Below are 17925 nucleotides of genomic sequence, written 5' to 3' on the forward strand. Positions count from 1 at the left end.
GAGTCTGGAGAGAGACTAGGGAGAGACCATACACACTGTCTGTAACCATACAGAAACACAAATAGCTTGATACTTATGGTAACCCCACGACCCCTCCCTCCTCCTCCTCCCCCCTCCCTCCTCCCTCCTCCTCTCTTCCTCCTCCTCCCTCCCCCTCCCCCGTCCGTCCTCCCTTCCTCCTCCTTCCTCCTCTCTTCCTCCTCCCTCCTCCTCCCTTCCTCCTCCTCCCTCCTCCTCTCTTCCTCCTCCTCCCTCCCCCTCCCCCGTCCGTCCTCCCTTCCTCCTCCTTCCTCCTCTCTTCCTCCTCCCCCCCCCTCCCTCCTTCCTCCTCCTCTCTTCCTCCTCCTCCCTCCCCCTCCCCCGTCCGTCCTCCCTTCCTCCTCCTTCCTCCTCTCTTCCTCCTCCCCCCTCCTCCCTTCCTCCTCCTCCCTCCTCCTCTCTTCCCCCTCCTCCCCCCTCCCTCCTCCCTCCTCCCCTCCTCCTCTGCCCCCGCCCCCAGCGGGGTGTACTTCCAGGGCACGACCATCGGCATGGCGCCCATCATGAGCATGTGCACGGCGGAGCAGTCGGGGGGCATCGTCATGGTGAGTCGCGGACCTCACCCCCTCCTGTTCTTCCTGTGGCCGGTCCGATAGGATCAGTGCCGACATTGTTCACAGCCCCGCCCTGCTCTGCGCCGACCCACGGGGAGGGCGGGACGCAGCGGAGGTGTTCATTGTTTGGCGTTGGGGAGGTTAATGAAAGGTGTGGAGGAAATGACGGGATATTCACACACCACACATCCCGACAACACACTAGCTTGGCTACCACTCCCTCATCCCTCTCTCTCTCTCTCTCTCTCACACACACACACACACACAGACGGTTTTCATCCCCGGAGGGGGGGATAGCACATATAGACCATAGGATTGGACACAGACACAGCCGTGGGGTCCTATAACACAGCTCCCTAAGTCATTTCCAGGCTTGCCATTATTCAACCCCCCAGTCAGACAGTAATAAAAGGTAGGTGGGGTTCAGAGGTCAATAAGTCTGCTCACAACTCAAACAGTACTGCATTTACATTTTTATGAAGGTGATAAATTGCTGCAGGCACGTACTGTATTTTCTATGCATTGTAGCTAAACACATGCAGTCTTGTTCGGTCTAGTACAATAACACCGGCTATTATACATTCACATTAACTAGTTCTCGGGTTTATGTCCCTGCTGTGTCACTTGATCCCCATGGTAAACTCCCAGGCAGTGACCCTCTGTGGCACAACCCAAAGCCATGAACACAGAGGTCCAGTCGCCATTAATAGACGTGCTTCTCTGGCCAGGGCCGGCCGCTTGTTCCCAGATGTTGCCGTTCATCCACCATCACTCACACATGCTATTGGCTTGGACCAGGATGAGAGAACCTGCTGAATAGTTCTAGGGCTAGCCAATCAGATGGACCGTTTCGTATACAGTATGGTAATGTCAACCACAAATGCTTTATTTGGTCCACATGTACTCTCTCATTTTTACAGCTCGCACTTCGTCTGGATTCTCTGAAATCTAATTCTCTCGGGGAATTATAAGCCCCCTGCGGGTAAATCGCTCAAGTAAATAAAATACAATCTTATTTGGGAGATGGAATATTCCCATCACAAGCTGGAAATGATATAAAAAAGACCATAAAAGCCTTTCATGGGCCAAGTTGACCCTATCATGTTCGCAGTATCACAGCTAGCTTGCATGTCTGCTAAGCTGGAAAGAATTGGACTTCCCACAAGTCAGCTGTCTCCGGCTGATTCCATCATTATGCTTCTTGTGAAGAGGCACTGAGCCATGACACATACTCAGAGACCACAGAGAGTCCCAGCCCTGGAACCAGGACAGAACGACAACATACTGGTCCAACCGCACAGCTGTGAAACCAGGACAGATCATAGCTCTGCTTTAGATATGTCCTGGTCTGCAGTGTGACCCAGGGACAGAGCATGTGATGTTCTCATGAAGGGACAGAGCTCAGCAGAGACCAGAAGAGAGACAGGATCCCTCAGCAGCTCACCGCTGCCTGGGGTTAAAGGACAATGCTCGTTTTTGACAACCTGGACCTTATTTACGACATATTATAAGACGTTTGACTCACCGAGATCACTTTGGTGTAGTTCGGAGGTCTGTAGAAGAAATTTAAAATCCAGCGCGAGCCAGTATATCCATGTAAAGGCGGTGGTCGGGGCACTTAGAATGCAGTTTCTAAAAATCTATTTTCTGCAGCGAAACGGTTGTTTTCATCAATCTGTCTTGATGAATCGCTAGTTGTGCTTACATAGAGCATAGGCCTGTTGTGTTGTTTTTCACATGCCTCTGTAATATGATCTTTAGAAACGTCTTTAGACACGAAATAGCTTCCTCACTTGCTCCAGCACGCATGCGCACAGCGTGATGGAGCAACGATTGCGCGCTGTGCTTATGCGTGCTGGAGCAAGTGAGGAAGCTATTTCGTTTCGAAAGACGTTTCTAAAGATCATGGCATGTGAAAACCACAACAGGCCTATGTTCTATGTAAGCACAACTAGCGATTCATCAAGACAGATTGATCAAAAAAAAACGTTTCGCGGCAGAAAATAGATTTTTAGAAACTGCATTCTAAGTGCCCCGACCACCGCCATTACATGGATATACTGGCTCGCGCTGGATTTTAAATTTCTTCTACATGCCTCCAAACTACACCAAAGTGATCTCGGTGAGTCAAACGTCTTATAATATGTCGTAAATAAGGTCCAGGTTGTCAAAAACGAGCATTGTCCTTTAATGGTTCAGCAGGTAAAGAGACAGACGTGGAGATCCAGGGATGGAGCTCAGGCTACATGCTTAGGGAGCTGTGTTATAGGACCCCGGCTGTGCCTGTGTCCAATCCTAGGGTCTATATGTGCAATTCCCCCCTCTGGGGAAGAAAACCGTTTGTGTGTGTGTGTGTGTGTGTGTTTTTCACTGTGCTGTATGCCTGTAAATAATTCATAAGCCAGTTGCTGTGGTTCATCTGGTATATCTTACTGGGTCTGTGGAGTAATAAAGGCACACAGAAAGACTGTGTACGTGTGTGCGTGCGCGCTCGTGCACGTAGCTTCACAGGGAACCACTTTCATAGGTCATGCTGCTTTTGTGTGCGCACACTCACACAGTTAACTGTGCTGCATGCTGGGCCAGCCATGGATCCGTCACTCCTATCCCGTATATCCTCCCTGCATCTCTCCTCACGAATCTCTCTCTCTGTCCTCACTTTCTGCACATCTTCCCCTCTGACATTCTCACTTTGCTATCTCTCTCTGTCTCTGTCTCTGTCTCTCTCTGTCTCTCTCTCTCTCTCTCTGTCTCTGTCTCTCTCTCTCTCTCTCTGTCTCTGTCTCTGTCTCTCTCTGTCTCTGTCTCTCTCTCTCTCTCTCTCTCTCTCTCCCCTCTCTCTCTCTGTCTCTCTCTCTCTGTGTCTCTCACTCTCTCTCTCTCTCTCTCTCTCTCTGTCTCTGTCTCTCTCTCTCTTTCTCTCTCTCTCTCTCTGTCTCTCTCTCTCTCTGTCTCTCTCTCTCTCTCTCTCTCTCTCTCCCCCCTCTCTCCTCGCTCTCTCTCTCCTGCTTGTCCGTCTTGTCAGTGCAGTAAGAAGCCAGACTGTTCCAGGTTTGCTGGTCGTCCCCCAGGGTGTCTGGCTGTCCCCTGTGTCGGTGGGGCTGGAGACTTCTGGGAGAATGACAGCTCCTGACGAGCTCAGCTTCTCCAGGAGCCCTCCTACAGGATAGAATATGAACGCAGAAGAAGAGTGTACGTGTGTGGTTTCAGTCCAGGATGTGAACGGATAAGCAGTGGAATGTGTGTGTGTGTGTGTGTGTGTGTGAGGGGTGGGGGGTTGAGTCCAGGATGTGAACTGTTGTCTTTCCCGTCCATTTCCAGGACCACTCGGACAATCCTCTGGGTGCAGCGGTCACTCTGGCCCACGAGCTCGGACACAACTTCGGCATGAACCACGACACGCCAGAGCGGGGTTGTGGCTGCCGGATGACTGTGGACCGCGGGGGCTGCATCATGACCCCCTCCACCGGGTGAGCAATGGACCGGTCCATCCGGCTGATTGGCTGGTTACGCCAGCGTTGTCTGTAAAGTATATACATAGATACTGTATATACATACTGTAGATACATAGATAGATACTTTATTGATCCCCAGGGGGTGTTAATAATGTGTGTGTGCGCTATGTGTTTATCTAAAGTGAAAAGTCTCCATCTTGTTTTGGGGTGACTTTTTCTGTTAATCTCCTGCAATGATGCGGCTTTTAGAGTTTACAGCCAGAACAAGGACAGCAAGAACAATGGATTTATACTGTCCCTCTGCCTGTGACTCAGGACAATGGATCTATACTGTCCCTCTGCCTGTGACTCTGTCTGGTCTCTCACACCACAGCGCTCTGCAAGAGTGTTTAACAATTTCAGAAACATTTTCCAAGTGTTCAAATCAAGCCCTGGCTCCCTAACTTTCCTGAATAAATGTTCAACTCCTCTCCACCGTGCGAAAACATGCTTCTCAGCCAGATGAATCATTGAATGCACAGGGCATGGATAGGATTGGATAACTTATCACACGTACTGTAAACATTGGTCCTGAACAGCGCCCGGATCCCGGCTCCTTATCACATGCACACATTGGTCCTCACGTGTCTCATTCTGTATGTGCTGGTTGCCATGCATCTTTCAGAGGCTCACCCCGACAAACACACACACACACACACACACACACATACATACCTACACACATTCCCACACACACTCACACATACAGTACTCTCTGTCTCTCTCTCTCTCTCTCTCTCTCTCTCTCTCTCTCTCTCAAAAAACACACCAGCAATCACAGCCCAGTTATCAAGACAGAGGACCAGCATCCAGCATTCTCAGTGCGTAGCTGGGAACTCGTGATGATAAGAGTGTAAGCCAGACGTGATAATAAGAGTGTAAGCCAGAAGTGATAATAGGAGTGTAAGCCAGAAGTGATAATGAGAGTGTAAGCCAGACGTGATAATAAGAGTGTAAGCCAGAAGTGATAATAGGAGTGTAAGCCAGAAGTGATAATGAGAGTGTAAGCCAGAAGTGATAATGAGAGTGTAAGCCAGACGTGATAATAAGAGTGTAAGCCAGAAGTGATAATAGGAGTGTAAGCCAGAAGTGATAATGAGAGTGTAAGCCAGAAGTGATAATGAGAGTGTAAGCCAGAAGTGATTATAAGAGTGTAAGCCAGAAGTGATTATAAGAGTGTAAGCCAGAAGTGATTATAAGAGTGTAAGCCAGAAGTGATAATGAGAGTGTAAGCCAGAAGTGATAATGAGAGTGTAAGCCAGAAGTGATTATAAGAGTGTAAGCCAGAAGTGATAATGACAGTGTAAGCCAGAAGTGATAATAGGAGTGTAAGCCAGAAGTGATAATGAGAGTGTAAGCCAGAAGTGATAATGAGAGTGTAAGCCAGACGTGATAATAAGAGTGTAAGCCAGAAGTGATAATAGGAGTGTAAGCCAGAAGTGATAATGAGAGTGTAAGCCAGACGTGATAATAAGAGTGTAAGCCAGAAGTGATAATAGGAGTGTAAGCCAGAAGTGATAATGAGAGTGTAAGCCAGAAGTGATAATGAGAGTGTAAGCCAGACGTGATAATAAGAGTGTAAGCCAGAAGTGATAATAGGAGTGTAAGCCAGAAGTGATAATGAGAGTGTAAGCCAGACGTGATAATAAGAGTGTAAGCCAGAAGTGATAATAGGAGTGTAAGCCAGAAGTGATTATAAGAGTGTAAGCCAGAAGTGATTATAAGAGTGTAAGCCAGAAGTGATTATAAGAGTGTAAGCCAGAAGTGATAATGAGAGTGTAAGCCAGAAGTGATTATAAGAGTGTAAGCCAGAAGTGATAATGAGAGTGTAAGCCAGAAGTGATTATAAGAGTGTAAGCCAGAAGTGATAATGAGAATGTAAGCCAGAAGTGATAATGAGAGTGTAAGCCAGACGTGATAATAAGAGTGTAAGCCAGAAGTGATAATAGGAGTGTAAGCCAGAAGTGATAATGAGAGTGTAAGCCAGACGTGATAATAAGAGTGTAAGCCAGAAGTGATTATAAGAGTGTAAGCCAGAAGTGATTATAAGAGTATTATAAGAGTTTGTACCTGTGTGTGTGTGTGTGTGTGTGTGTGTGTGTGTGTGTGTACGGGCATGCTTGTGCATTTGTATCTATGCGTGTGTTTGTGTGTGTGCGCGCGCGCGTGTGCGTGCATGCGTGTATGCGTGTGCGTTTGTATTTGTATCTACAGTATGTATGTGTGTGTGTACGTGCTTGTGTATCTGTTTGTGTGTGTGTGTGTGGGCGTCGTTGAAAATGCCAGCAGATCTGGAAGAGCCAAAACACATCTTTCCTTTTTAGACGTCGCACCGTCAAAAGACCGCCCGGAGAAACTCATCTGACCTTTTACCCAGCGAACAGGCCGGCCTCGCCAGCGAGCTCTGTCTGTTGTTCTCATGCAACATTCATCTGGGACAGTGTCACCGCTGTGGCATGAAATTAATGCATCTCTATCCACCGCTCCTGACCTCCACGGTCTGCAAACCCCTTTTTTTTTTTAAATGCATGAAGAGCTAAGCGCCCAGTCTACTGTAAGTCATCAATTAAATAAATTTTACGGTGTCACATTTTTTGAAGAGCCTTCTAAGTGTTACTTCAGTGAGTTACACACGAACTAGTCATCCTGAAGCTTCGAGCAAATGTGGAATTTGTGCAATAAATAGGACCATTACATTGCCTAATATGAGCACACTGTGCACTCTATTAGACATATTTAGAAATAGACTATTAGATTGAACACACTAATAGACATATTTAGAAAGGCCAACGCTCCTGTGGGCGGTGACTGTTAGCTTCTGTCATGGTGTCCTACTGGGGTTTCCAGCTCAGTGGAGGACGCGTAGTGAAGAGCCACACAGGGGCTCATATTCTCCATCAGCAGACCCCCTGGGGAACAAACTAGATGTCCTTAGTTCACTTCTGCTGCTCAACGACCATATGCACGCACACACACGCACACACACACTCATACACACAGGTCTCACACACACAAAAGCACACACATGCATGCACACACGCACGCATGCACACACACACCCGCGTACACACTCATACACATAGGTCTCGCACACATTCACAAACACACACACAGTGTCTATCGGCCTCTCAAAAACCTACTGTGGCTTGAATTTACAGTTGCTTGCTTACGGTTGCGAAACCAGTCATTTTCAAAACCAATTTTGGACTCATTTCCGCTCGGAGAGACAGACAGAGAGAAATGCAGACAGACGGATATACAGAAATACAGACAGCAGAAATACAGACAGCAGAAATACAGACAGACAGACAGAAATACAGACAGACAGACAGACAGACAGACAGACAGACAGACAGACAGACAGACAGACAGACAGACAGACATGCATCCAGACAGTGGGCTAGTGTAGCAATCTTGTGTGTTGTAACCGGGTCAGTCTTATGTCAGACTGGCTAATGGAGGGAGGACAGGCTGCATCTAAATGACATGATTATCAGAGGCGCTGTCGGTTTTAATCAGGTACAGACTGAGATGTGTGTTTACAGTATCTCTCTGTGGAAGAGAAGGGAGAGAGAGAGAGGGAGAGACAGAGAGAGAGAGACAGAGAGAGACAAAGAAGAGAACGGGGGTACAGGTAGTTGAGACAGCAAACACCACGGGGTCAGCGTCCTTCTGTCAGGATACAGAACATAAACGCCAAAGAGAGTCCTTCAGTGGAACAAGCTGGGAGCAAACAAACCCCTGTCTTCTGCTGAGAGATCTACCAGGTCAAGAGTACATCCCTGTGGTCTGAAATCTGAACAGCAGCCGACTTGGCTGTGCTGAATATGAGAGCCGGTTGAGGTGTATGGTATAACGGTGGTTTAATATTTAAGGGGGTAGCAGTTCCCTCAACGACCCAAAAGGACGCAAGCCAGCTCTTCAGCTGCTCTCGTCTCCTCTCCTCTCCACTTCTATCCTCTTCTTTCCTCTCCTCTTCTGTCCTCCAATCCTCTCCTCTTCTCTTCTCTTCCACACACAAATCCCCCCTGGGATTATTATTATTCCTCTATTCTCCTCTCCTCACCTTTACTCTCCCCTCTTCTCATCTTCTCTCCTTTCCTCTCCTCTTCTCTCCTCTCCTCTCCACGGAACCTCCGTGTCATTCTCTATCCTAGCTGGCATCAACTCAGCAGACAACCCCATGGGCTCCATATTTGACATCATCAGACTGGCGTGGAGGTTCAGGATGACCTGCTGTGGTCACCAGACACAGCCTCAGCCTATCAGTGCCTGGTCACTGGGTCTGTTGGCACGACTGTCATGGACACAGAGGCTCCCAGAGCTGCCATGTCAGAAACCAGATGAGATTTCCTTCGAGCCAGCTGCAGAGAGGCAGACATGACACACTGAGGAGGGGGCGGAGTCGGACAGGCGCTTGTCCTTGCCCTTTCCGACTTCCATAGCAGCCTAATGAAAATGCAAATGACTCTCTCTGTGTGTTCTGATAGGTCAGCCCAGCAGAGCAGCCCAGATCCATATCAGACTGAGATGCTCTTTTCCCTCTGTCTCAGATGGGGCTAACCTCGGTTAGACTGTCCCCCGTCAACCTCCGAGCCCCACAGGACTACAACAGACCGCCCTTTTCATCTTGGGACACACCAGCCCAGTGACCAGAATTTGAATAAGGTCCTGCTATTTTTACAGAGCCCCGTCTGGATCTTTGTTTGCTTGGTGAATCACATATACACCATTCATCCAGTCAGCCAGTGCAGTGTGATTGAATTTGAGGCTGATTCTCGGTAACCATTATGCGGCAGACGCCTCAACAAGTCCGTCTCCTAATGAGATCTTCATAGCATGAGTGCACATGGTGACAACACCGGGGCTAAGCTAATCTTGCCCACTGAAGCCTTCGACCACTGCTAGCGTCATTCCCCGGACAGCAGAGGAGGCACTCGGCTTCAGCTGTGATAATAGTCACTGGGTGTGTGTGTGTGTGTGTGTGCGCGTGTGTGCGTGTCTGCGTGCGTGTTTATGTGTGGCATAACCACATTCCAGGGCTGTACTACAGGCCGCTGTGACTCTGCAGCCTAGGTGGGCCGTCTCTGGTTACACAGCTGGGACAGATGACGGACGGTCTCCGGCAGATTAGTCTGTTTAACGGTAGAGTTGAACCTGCTCTCTGTGTCCGCCACACAGACGCACCACTCTCTCCTGGTTCTGGGGGTGGCAGTGCCCCAGTACCCTACTGTGCCCCTGGGGCAGTGCCCCAGTACCCTACTGTGCCCCTGGGGCAGTGCCGCTGTACCCTACTGTGCCCCTGTACCCTACTGTGCCCCTGGGGCAGTGCCCCTGTACCCTACTGTGCCCCTGGGGCAGTGCCCCAGTACCCTACTGTGCCCATCATATATTTTTCATGATTTGACACAGATCATCCATATCAGAGTAATCTACACAATTTTATTGCAATTACAATTTTCATACTATGATGGCCGCCAGCCAGACAGACGGACAGAAATTTAAATTTGAAAAATGCACAATTATCCAAATGTCATTTCCCACGATCTATGATTGGTAGATAAATTGAACTAATTATGTCCTCAATATCATATTATATCCATCCCAGATAAGAAAATTGATGAGAAAACTTTCACCACTGGCGGCCATTTTGAAAATGTTTGCCAAGGTCGGTTGACAGATTGAAAATTCATGATGCTGCAATATCCGATTTTGGAATGCCCTTGGCTATAACTGTACCAAATGTCATGCTTTTATCACAAATACGCAACATGGCCTACAAAAGACATCACAGTGTTCTAAGATAGTCCAATACTAATACTAAAATAGGACTACTAAATACAACACTAACCTTAGAAGTGACAGAAAAAAAGAGGAAGGGATTTGCTACGGTAGCCTAACTCTGGATCTTGTCGAGGGTTGAAATCTCAAGTCCTAGTAGCAACTTCACTAGTAATGTGTTGCCTTCATCTTGCTTATAGACTGTCAATATACACAATATACAATACGATGTACTGTAAAATCTACACAATATAATACAAAGATACTAGTTTAAAATATAGGCAGTTACTGCCAGATGAATGGAGTTTGCTTGCTCAACAACGCCCCCTGGCGGCTATTGTGCAACACTGAATACGGAGGTGGTCTGGGGTGGTCCGAACAGCCCTCTAAAACTTCGCTGCCGCTGTCGCTGCTGCTCTCTCCACGAGACGCGGCGAAGTATTTAGTAAGTTTGCATGACTGTATATATAAGGTATACATTTTTCTCCCAAAATATGAATATAAATTATGAGCTCATAAGACTCAGATGGACTATTTTGCGGCAAACACAATGTCTGCTCATAAAAGCACACAAGCTAATCCAGCACAAATTGGCGCATATAGAAGATTCACCAGAATCCAGGAAATGAAGTGTTGGATGCTCAAAAAAAAGACCTCCTGCTTCATGTGTCCCTCAGCACCCTGTCCCAGAAAAGAATTCCTACGTTTGGTATCCTTAAAATCACGTCAAAAATCACTTAAAATCACCTCAGCCTGGTCCCACACTTTTGAAATGGTGTGGAATCGCCTCTGGTGTGAATTAGCAGAGCAGACAGGCTGGTGCACTGCAGAGGGTCGGCCGGCGTGGGGAGTGAACAGAACACGTGGGTAACAGCTGACGGTTTGTTTTGGACCCGGTGCTTTTCGGGGTTGTGTCGAGAACAAAACACATTTTTATGCCTATCTCTCCTCTTATCAGAAAGCCCAAAGAAAGCCCACTAAAGAGTGAACAGACACTGCTACACTACAGGGCAGCCAAGTACGATCTTCTCTCTCTCACTCACACACACACACACACACACACACACACACACACACACACACACACACACATCCACACACAGTGTGAGGCAAAGCATCACAGATCCCCTTATATTTGATGCCAAGTTTTCAATACCTCCTCTATGTAATTTAGCATTCTACAAATTCACTCAGTGTGACAACACACTCTAATATATTCCAGAGTTCTTCCCAGCGGTACATTCACCAGCCCTAGTGCCAAGAATCACAGAACAAGCCCCTTTCTTCCTCTCTGGCAGTTTGGGGGGTTTGTGTCTGAAGTCGTATGCCAGCTGTCGTCAATCTCCGCCAAGGTCCTCAGCAGCCTATCAGCTAGGTGTCAGCTTCCCCCTCCCCAGAGGTCAGGCTGTATGAGTGGGAGCCAAAATGTCCGCTAACCAATTCTTCCTGTCGCTTGTGCCTCTAAGTCCTCACCTCACCTCCTAACCATCCTCTTCCTCTCTGACTCCCACGGCTTCATCTGCCAGCTGAGTAGAGGTCATCCTCCACATTACATTACATGACATTACATTACGGTCATTTAGCTGACACTTTTATCCAAAGCAACTTACAATAATTGCATTTAATGTAGGAAAAGTCAGTGTACTATTACTTGCCAGAACTCACAAATGCAGCTTCTTTCGAAAACAAGTGACTAAGAGCATAATCTAGCGCTGAAGGCAAAGTGAAGAATAGCAAGATAAAAATACAATAGGTGCTTAAGAGGGAGGATCCTGGTATTACTTCTTGAAGAGGTGAGTTTTGAGTCTGCGAAAGATAGGCAGCGACTGACATCAGTGGGCAGTTCATTCCACCACTACGGAGGCAGAACAGAGAAGAGCCGTGACCGTGCCGATTGACCGCAGGGGCCTCAGAGTGACGGGGCAACCAGTGGCCCTGAGGTAGCAGAGCGTAGTGGTTTGGGGGTGGGTGTAGGAGGTAGGAGGGAGCTGTTCCTTTCATTGCCCTGTAGGCTAATACCAGAGTTTTAAACTGTATTTGAGCTGCTACAGGGAGCCAGTGTAGAGAACAGAGAAGGGAGGTTGTGAGCTGCAGCTTTCTGGACAAGTTCCAGGGGTTTAATGGTTGACACCGGGGCCCCAGCAAGGAGGGAGTTGCAGTAGTCCAAGCAGGAGATTACCAGGGCCTGGATGAGCACCTGCATTTTTCGTCAGTGAGGAATGGGCAATTCCCCCTGATGTTATAAGCGTGTAATGGATGTGATATGTGCGGAGAATGACAGTTGGTCATCGAGGGTCACACCCAGATTCCTCACAGTCCGAGTCGGCGTTACCACTGTGTCGTCAATGGTGATGGCCAGGTCCCGGTGCGGGCAGCCCTTCCCCGGGAGAAACAGCAGCTCAGTCTTGTCCAGGTTGAACTTGAGGTGGTGTGTCGCCATCCACTCCGTGATGTAAGCCAAGCACCCAGCTATGCGTGTCTCCACTTCTGTGTCAGAAGGGGGAAATGACAGGACCAGTTGGGTGTCATCGGCATAGCGGTGATAGGAGAAGCCATGCGAGCGAATCCCAGATCTCAGAGATGTACTGTAGAGGGGTCGCCTGGTAGCGGCCCGTCTGGTAGGATGCAAACAGGGAGCATGCAGAGCCAGTGACACCTTTCTCCTCGAGGGTGGAGAGGAGGATCTGGTGGTCTACCGTGTCAATTGCTGCTGACAGGTCTAGGAGTATCAGAGCGTGTGCAGTCAGCACTCGGGTTAAGGAAGGTTAGGGGCTAGTGATAGGTTAATAAGCAGAGATAGTAGATCTCCAACAGTCTCTTTAACCCACCCCAATCTCTCTCTCTTTCTCTCTCCTCTCTCTCTCTCTCTCTCTCACACTCTCTTGTCTCTGTGCCAAACAACGTGACCCTCCTGAGACCCCGCCCCCGTCAGCCTCCCATCGCCCAGGTTACGCAGGCTCTTCTCTGATTGATGGTGTTGCTCTCCCTGAGATGAAGGGCTTTGCGGAGCAGGAAGGAGTTATTGGCTGGAGAGCCCTTATTGGCTGGAGAGCCCTTGGTTGTTTGTTTGTTTGTGCCTCTTTGTGAATTGGAGCTGTGTCAAGAGAGAGTGCATTTGATGATGCTAGACCATTAAATATGTGCGGAGGCCATATGAATTTACAAAGCTCGGCAGCCTTTCTGCTGTTCCGTCACGGCCCTGTCTGACTTTTGGCTATAGCACAAGCACAGCTCAACAGACCAGGAGCCACGCCTCCGCAGGGATGAATCGGACCATTTGTGAATTTCATGGTCGTGTCTCTGACTACGAGGGCTACGGACATGATTAATCTCTCTCTCTCTCTCTCTCTCTCTCTCTCTCTCTCTCTCCCTCTCTCTCTCTCTCTCCCTCTCTCTCTCCCTCTCTCTCTCTCTCTCAGGTACCCATTCCCCACGGTGTTCAGTACGTGCAGTAAGAAAGACTTGGCCGCCAGTCTGGAGAAGGGTGTGGGCATGTGCCTGTTCAACATGCCCGAGGTCAAGGTGCTGTACGGGGGTCAGAAGTGTGGAAACGGGTATGTGGAGGAGGGCGAGGAGTGTGACTGCGGAGAGTTGGAGGTGAGTGTATGTAGTCAGAATATTGGACCTCATTCCTGAACATTTTCTTAAGTGTCTTCTTAAATGTCTTCTTACGAACTTCGTAAGACCAACCCTAAGTGTTCTCAGCCAAAGGGTTCTCAGCTGTGCTCCCCCAAATGAGGAATGCCACTACTTCTTAAGTTGAACGTGCGTTCTCATACACCTGAATGTGCATACTGTACATAAACGCCCCGCCAGCTCCTTACTACAGGGTGGTGTGCACAGAATCCCCATGGCATGGTTCCCAATTGACATGATTGATGTTCAGGTTCACGTGCAAATTCAGTTTTATTCGTCACATTGAACATACCAGTGAAATGAGCAGTGAGATGTTTCTCCGCTGGCTCTTATAACGTGCACACTAAGCTTAAGCAAGGTGAAAAAAACAATACAAAATAACAATAGAAAACAAGATGTGGACTTTTAATACGAAATGCAAAATATATAGCCCACATGAAAGGGATGGAATCTGCTGAGAGCAGATTAAATTATATAGTTTAGTTAAATGCATGAGTAGGCTACTTGTAGATCTTGCGAAGCGCATTGTGTTGCCTCTGGGTATGAAATGCGCTATACAAATTAAGCTTTGATTGATTGATTGATTGATTGATTGATTGATTGATTGATAGGCCCTATCTATATTATGTAGGCCCATATGATATGTTTTAGTTATGGATATTCACATGTTTATTTACAGAATGTACAGTAGATGTGTCCATTCTGACGACCATGGAATATAAGGTGCTGTTGTGCCGAGTCTGAGTGTAGCGACTGAGTTTAGTGCTTATTTATTCATTCACTGCCATTTGCAGTGTTTGTATAGTGCTTTTATTTATTTTAGGACCCCACGATGCCTCGTAGAATCATTACTATAAATGTGAAACGTAATTGGAAATGATACAAATATTATCTTATTTATTATTATTATTGTTATTATTATTATTATCATTATTATTATTATTATTTCAAGCCTAGGATGTCTGTAGAATCTGATTGATCTGAACGCAATCACCTTGGATTTCTCATAACTTCAGCCCTTGCGAACATGGGCACACTCCAATCTGGCCTACAGTACCTACAACAGCATTTCCACATTCTTAAATCCTGTTCTTAGATAAGAACAAATCCCAGATAAGAAACCATTCAGGAATGCTAGAATTGTCCTGGGAACTTTGTAACTGGAGATAAGAAGACATTTCTTCTTAACTTCTTCTTAACTGCGTTCAGGAATGAGGACCATTGTTTTTCCATCAAGCCATGATGTATATGATTAGTCTTTCCATAAGATTTGACAGGTTGAATTTTGAAAACGTCAGTTTTAGGCCCTCACAAAACAACTTGGCACGCATAAAACAATCACATTTGCAGAGCAATCAAGATACCCTTACAGAAACACCCAAAATCACCAGAGGCCCTCAACATGGAGGTGTGTTTACATGCCCCCACCCCCCCCGCTCCATCACAGTGCCTTGACAGGCTGCCAAGATGATGTCACTTCCTGCTCCGGGTGTCATTCATCAAATGTGTCATCCAGACGTGTTTCAGATGAAACAGAGTTAATTGGAGACAGAGCCGCCTGTGGTGCAGCGCTGGGCTGAGCCTCTCACGTACCAGAGGTGCAGCACTGAGCCACACAGCCAAGGCATGTTCTCTCACAGCACACAAGACAGAACAGAGCAGAACCCAACAGAGCAGAAGAGAACAGAACAGAGTAGAACAGAACTCAACAGAGCAGAGCAGAAGAGAACAGAACAGAGAAGAACAGAACTCAACAGAACAGAGCAGAACAGAACTCCACAGAGCACAACGGAACTCAACAGAGCAGAGCAGAAGAGAACAGAACAGAACAGAACAGAGAAGAACAGAACTCAACAGAACAGAGCAGAACAGAACTCCACAGAGCACAACAGAACTCAACAGAGCAGAAGAGAACAGAACAGAGAAGAACAGAACTCAACAGAACAGAGCAGAGCAGAACAGAACTCAACAGAACAGAGCAGAGCAGAACTCCACAGAGCACAACGGAACTCGACAGAGCAGAACAGAGCGGAGCAAGACTCAATAGAAGAACTCAACAGGACAAACTAGAACAGAACTCAACAGAACAGAGCAGAACATAATTGAACAGAACAGAGCAGGACTCAACAGAGCAGAACACAACAGGACAGAAGAGAGTAGGACAGAACGGAATTGAACACAGAAAGCAGAGTTGAACAGAGGGCAGAGGAGGAGCGTCTCCTGGCACTATGCTCGTACAATATGTGTTGTCTTCAAACAGCAAGAGGAATGTTTAAGTCATAAAACCGACGAGGGACTGTTGATGACTGTAGATGTCTTAGAGATCCCACCATATGTCAGGGTGGAGGCCGTGAAAGGGAGGCTTTTTTTTGCGGAGAAACTTTTGATATGTAGATCGTTCAACACCATGAAAGCTGCTCTGTCGCCACGCCCTCATGATTCCCTCTCTAGACACTTCTTACTCCCAGAGCTGACGGCTTCCTTGTGGAATCCAGTGACTAAGCAGATAATAAAACAAACTGTACACTCACTCTGGAGTCAGCCCTTAAATAAATACATTGATCTGTCTCTGCCTTTAACTTGCGGAACGGTCATTATTTGCATAAGGTCCTCACTTCAATTAAGAAGGACATTCTAATCTGGAAAAGCCACTGGCTTGTGAGTTGTGTGATTTGGATTGGCATTCCTCCCCTCCATCACCCTACACCCCCCTCCCCTGACCCAGTGATATCATCTCTCTGGGTGTGATTGGCTAGCCTCCCAGTTGGACAGGGAGATGAAAGCCCCTCTCCTCTCCAACAACAGAGTAGCCAGGCCCATAAACATCCCTTCAGGAGAAAGGAGGTGGAGGAGAGGATGAGGAGAGGAGGAGGAGGAGAGGTGGTGAATCACCACAAACTCAGTTTCACCACTTCCAGCACCAGGGGTGTAATGGAGAGGAGAGATGAGAGATGGTGTAGATTGAGAGAGGGAGTAGATTGTTTTCGAGACGACCCTTCGTCTGATTGTTGTGGTTATGTCATCAGTTGATGTGTCCTCGGCCGCTAATGAAATCTACAAGGCCGGTCTCTTTCCTCCTCACTCTCACCCCATCTAACCTTTGATTTAGCTCTCTGTTGTCCTCTGTCTTTCTGGCCTGTGTTCATTGAACCTACTACTTCTAATTCCTATCGTTTAGCACATTTCACCAACAAGGCAATTCAAAGTGAACATGAAACATTAAAAGCATAAGGACATATAAAACGAAATGCAAAAAAAACACATTATAAAAGGACATTTCAAACAAAATGCAGGAAAAAATCAAATACACACATAAAATATACCTGTTTACCCCTCCATCCATCTGTTACACCCTGGCTCATTTCCTTACATCCTGTAACTGTGTTTATCACCATTATTCAGCTCCCTAGCAACCCCATCATCACATAGCCAAGGACCCCATCATCCAACTGCCCCCCCCCAACCACATCTGATCTCAATCTGCACCACTCACCTCTCTACCCATCCATCGCCCACAATCCACAGCGAGGAGCATCCTATCAAAACACAATGTTCTTAACTCCAGAGTAGAGGTCTTCAGAATCCTCTAATCCAAAACATAGGACTCCCTCGAGGGGAACTGAGTATATATTTGTAGTCAGGAATGAGAGTCCCCACTGCTTGCTCAATATTATTGTGTCTCAGAAGGTTTGACTCTGCGGGTTGAAAGGGCCGCGTGGGGTCTCCTGGACCAACACGCAGGGGATTTCCCCAACAGGAAGTACGTTGTGCTGACCTGGTGTGACATGGCCACAGCAAAGCCACTAGGTAATCACCACCGTGTGTGTGTGTGTGTGTGTGTCTGTCTGTCTGTGTATGTCTATGATTAGGAGTGTGTGAACCCCTGCTGCAACGCCACCACCTGCACCCTGAAGGCAGGAGCTGTGTGTGCCCATGGACAGTGCTGTGAGGACTGCATGGTAAGACCGCTGTTTCTATTCATCTCTCTCTCTCTCTCTCTCTCTCTCTCTCTCTCTCTCCCTCTTTTTAAGCAGTGCAGCCGCTTCTACACGTGTCTACATGCGGGTCCGTCCATGTGAGTCTGTGTGCGTGTCCATTCGTAGCATGAGATTTAGACAAAATACCGTTGCACACCAGCAGAGGGCTGTAGAGATTGCTCATAAACCTGCACCACTTCACCACCTGGGTGTGATTTGTATGTCTCTTTATCTCTCTCTCTCTCTCTCTCTCTCTCTCCATCAGTCTCTCACAAACATACACTTCTCCTCTCTGTGCCGTGCCCAGATGCTCCGCCTCTCCCCTCCTGTGTTCCGTTATTGAGTTGACTAAAGGCATGGGAGTCAGATTCTCTCTGCTCCGCCCGCTAGCCTCACTGTTCCCTGTGTCCAGGGAAGCTCAAGCCACTAAATCTGTGTCCAGGT

General features: G+C 47.6%; 1 protein-coding gene across 1 annotated transcript in view; it reads left to right on the top strand.

The window, feature by feature from the left end:
* Positions 1–17925, top strand: part of LOC311325935 (disintegrin and metalloproteinase domain-containing protein 12-like) — a gene marked incomplete at both ends in the record, with an annotated part of 69065 nt that overhangs the window by 33828 nt on the left and 17312 nt on the right. Inside the window, 4 exons of the mRNA XM_084458752.1 lie at positions 500–584; positions 3915–4063; positions 13288–13465; positions 17374–17463. Of these exons, the coding sequence (XP_084314878.1) occupies positions 500–584; positions 3915–4063; positions 13288–13465; positions 17374–17463 (502 nt within the window). The remainder of the gene's footprint in view (positions 1–499; positions 585–3914; positions 4064–13287; positions 13466–17373; positions 17464–17925) is intronic.

Source organism: Borostomias antarcticus, assembly GCF_949987555.1.
Source record: "Borostomias antarcticus genome assembly, chromosome: 25".
Classification (NCBI taxonomy): Eukaryota; Metazoa; Chordata; class Actinopteri; order Stomiiformes; family Stomiidae; genus Borostomias; species Borostomias antarcticus.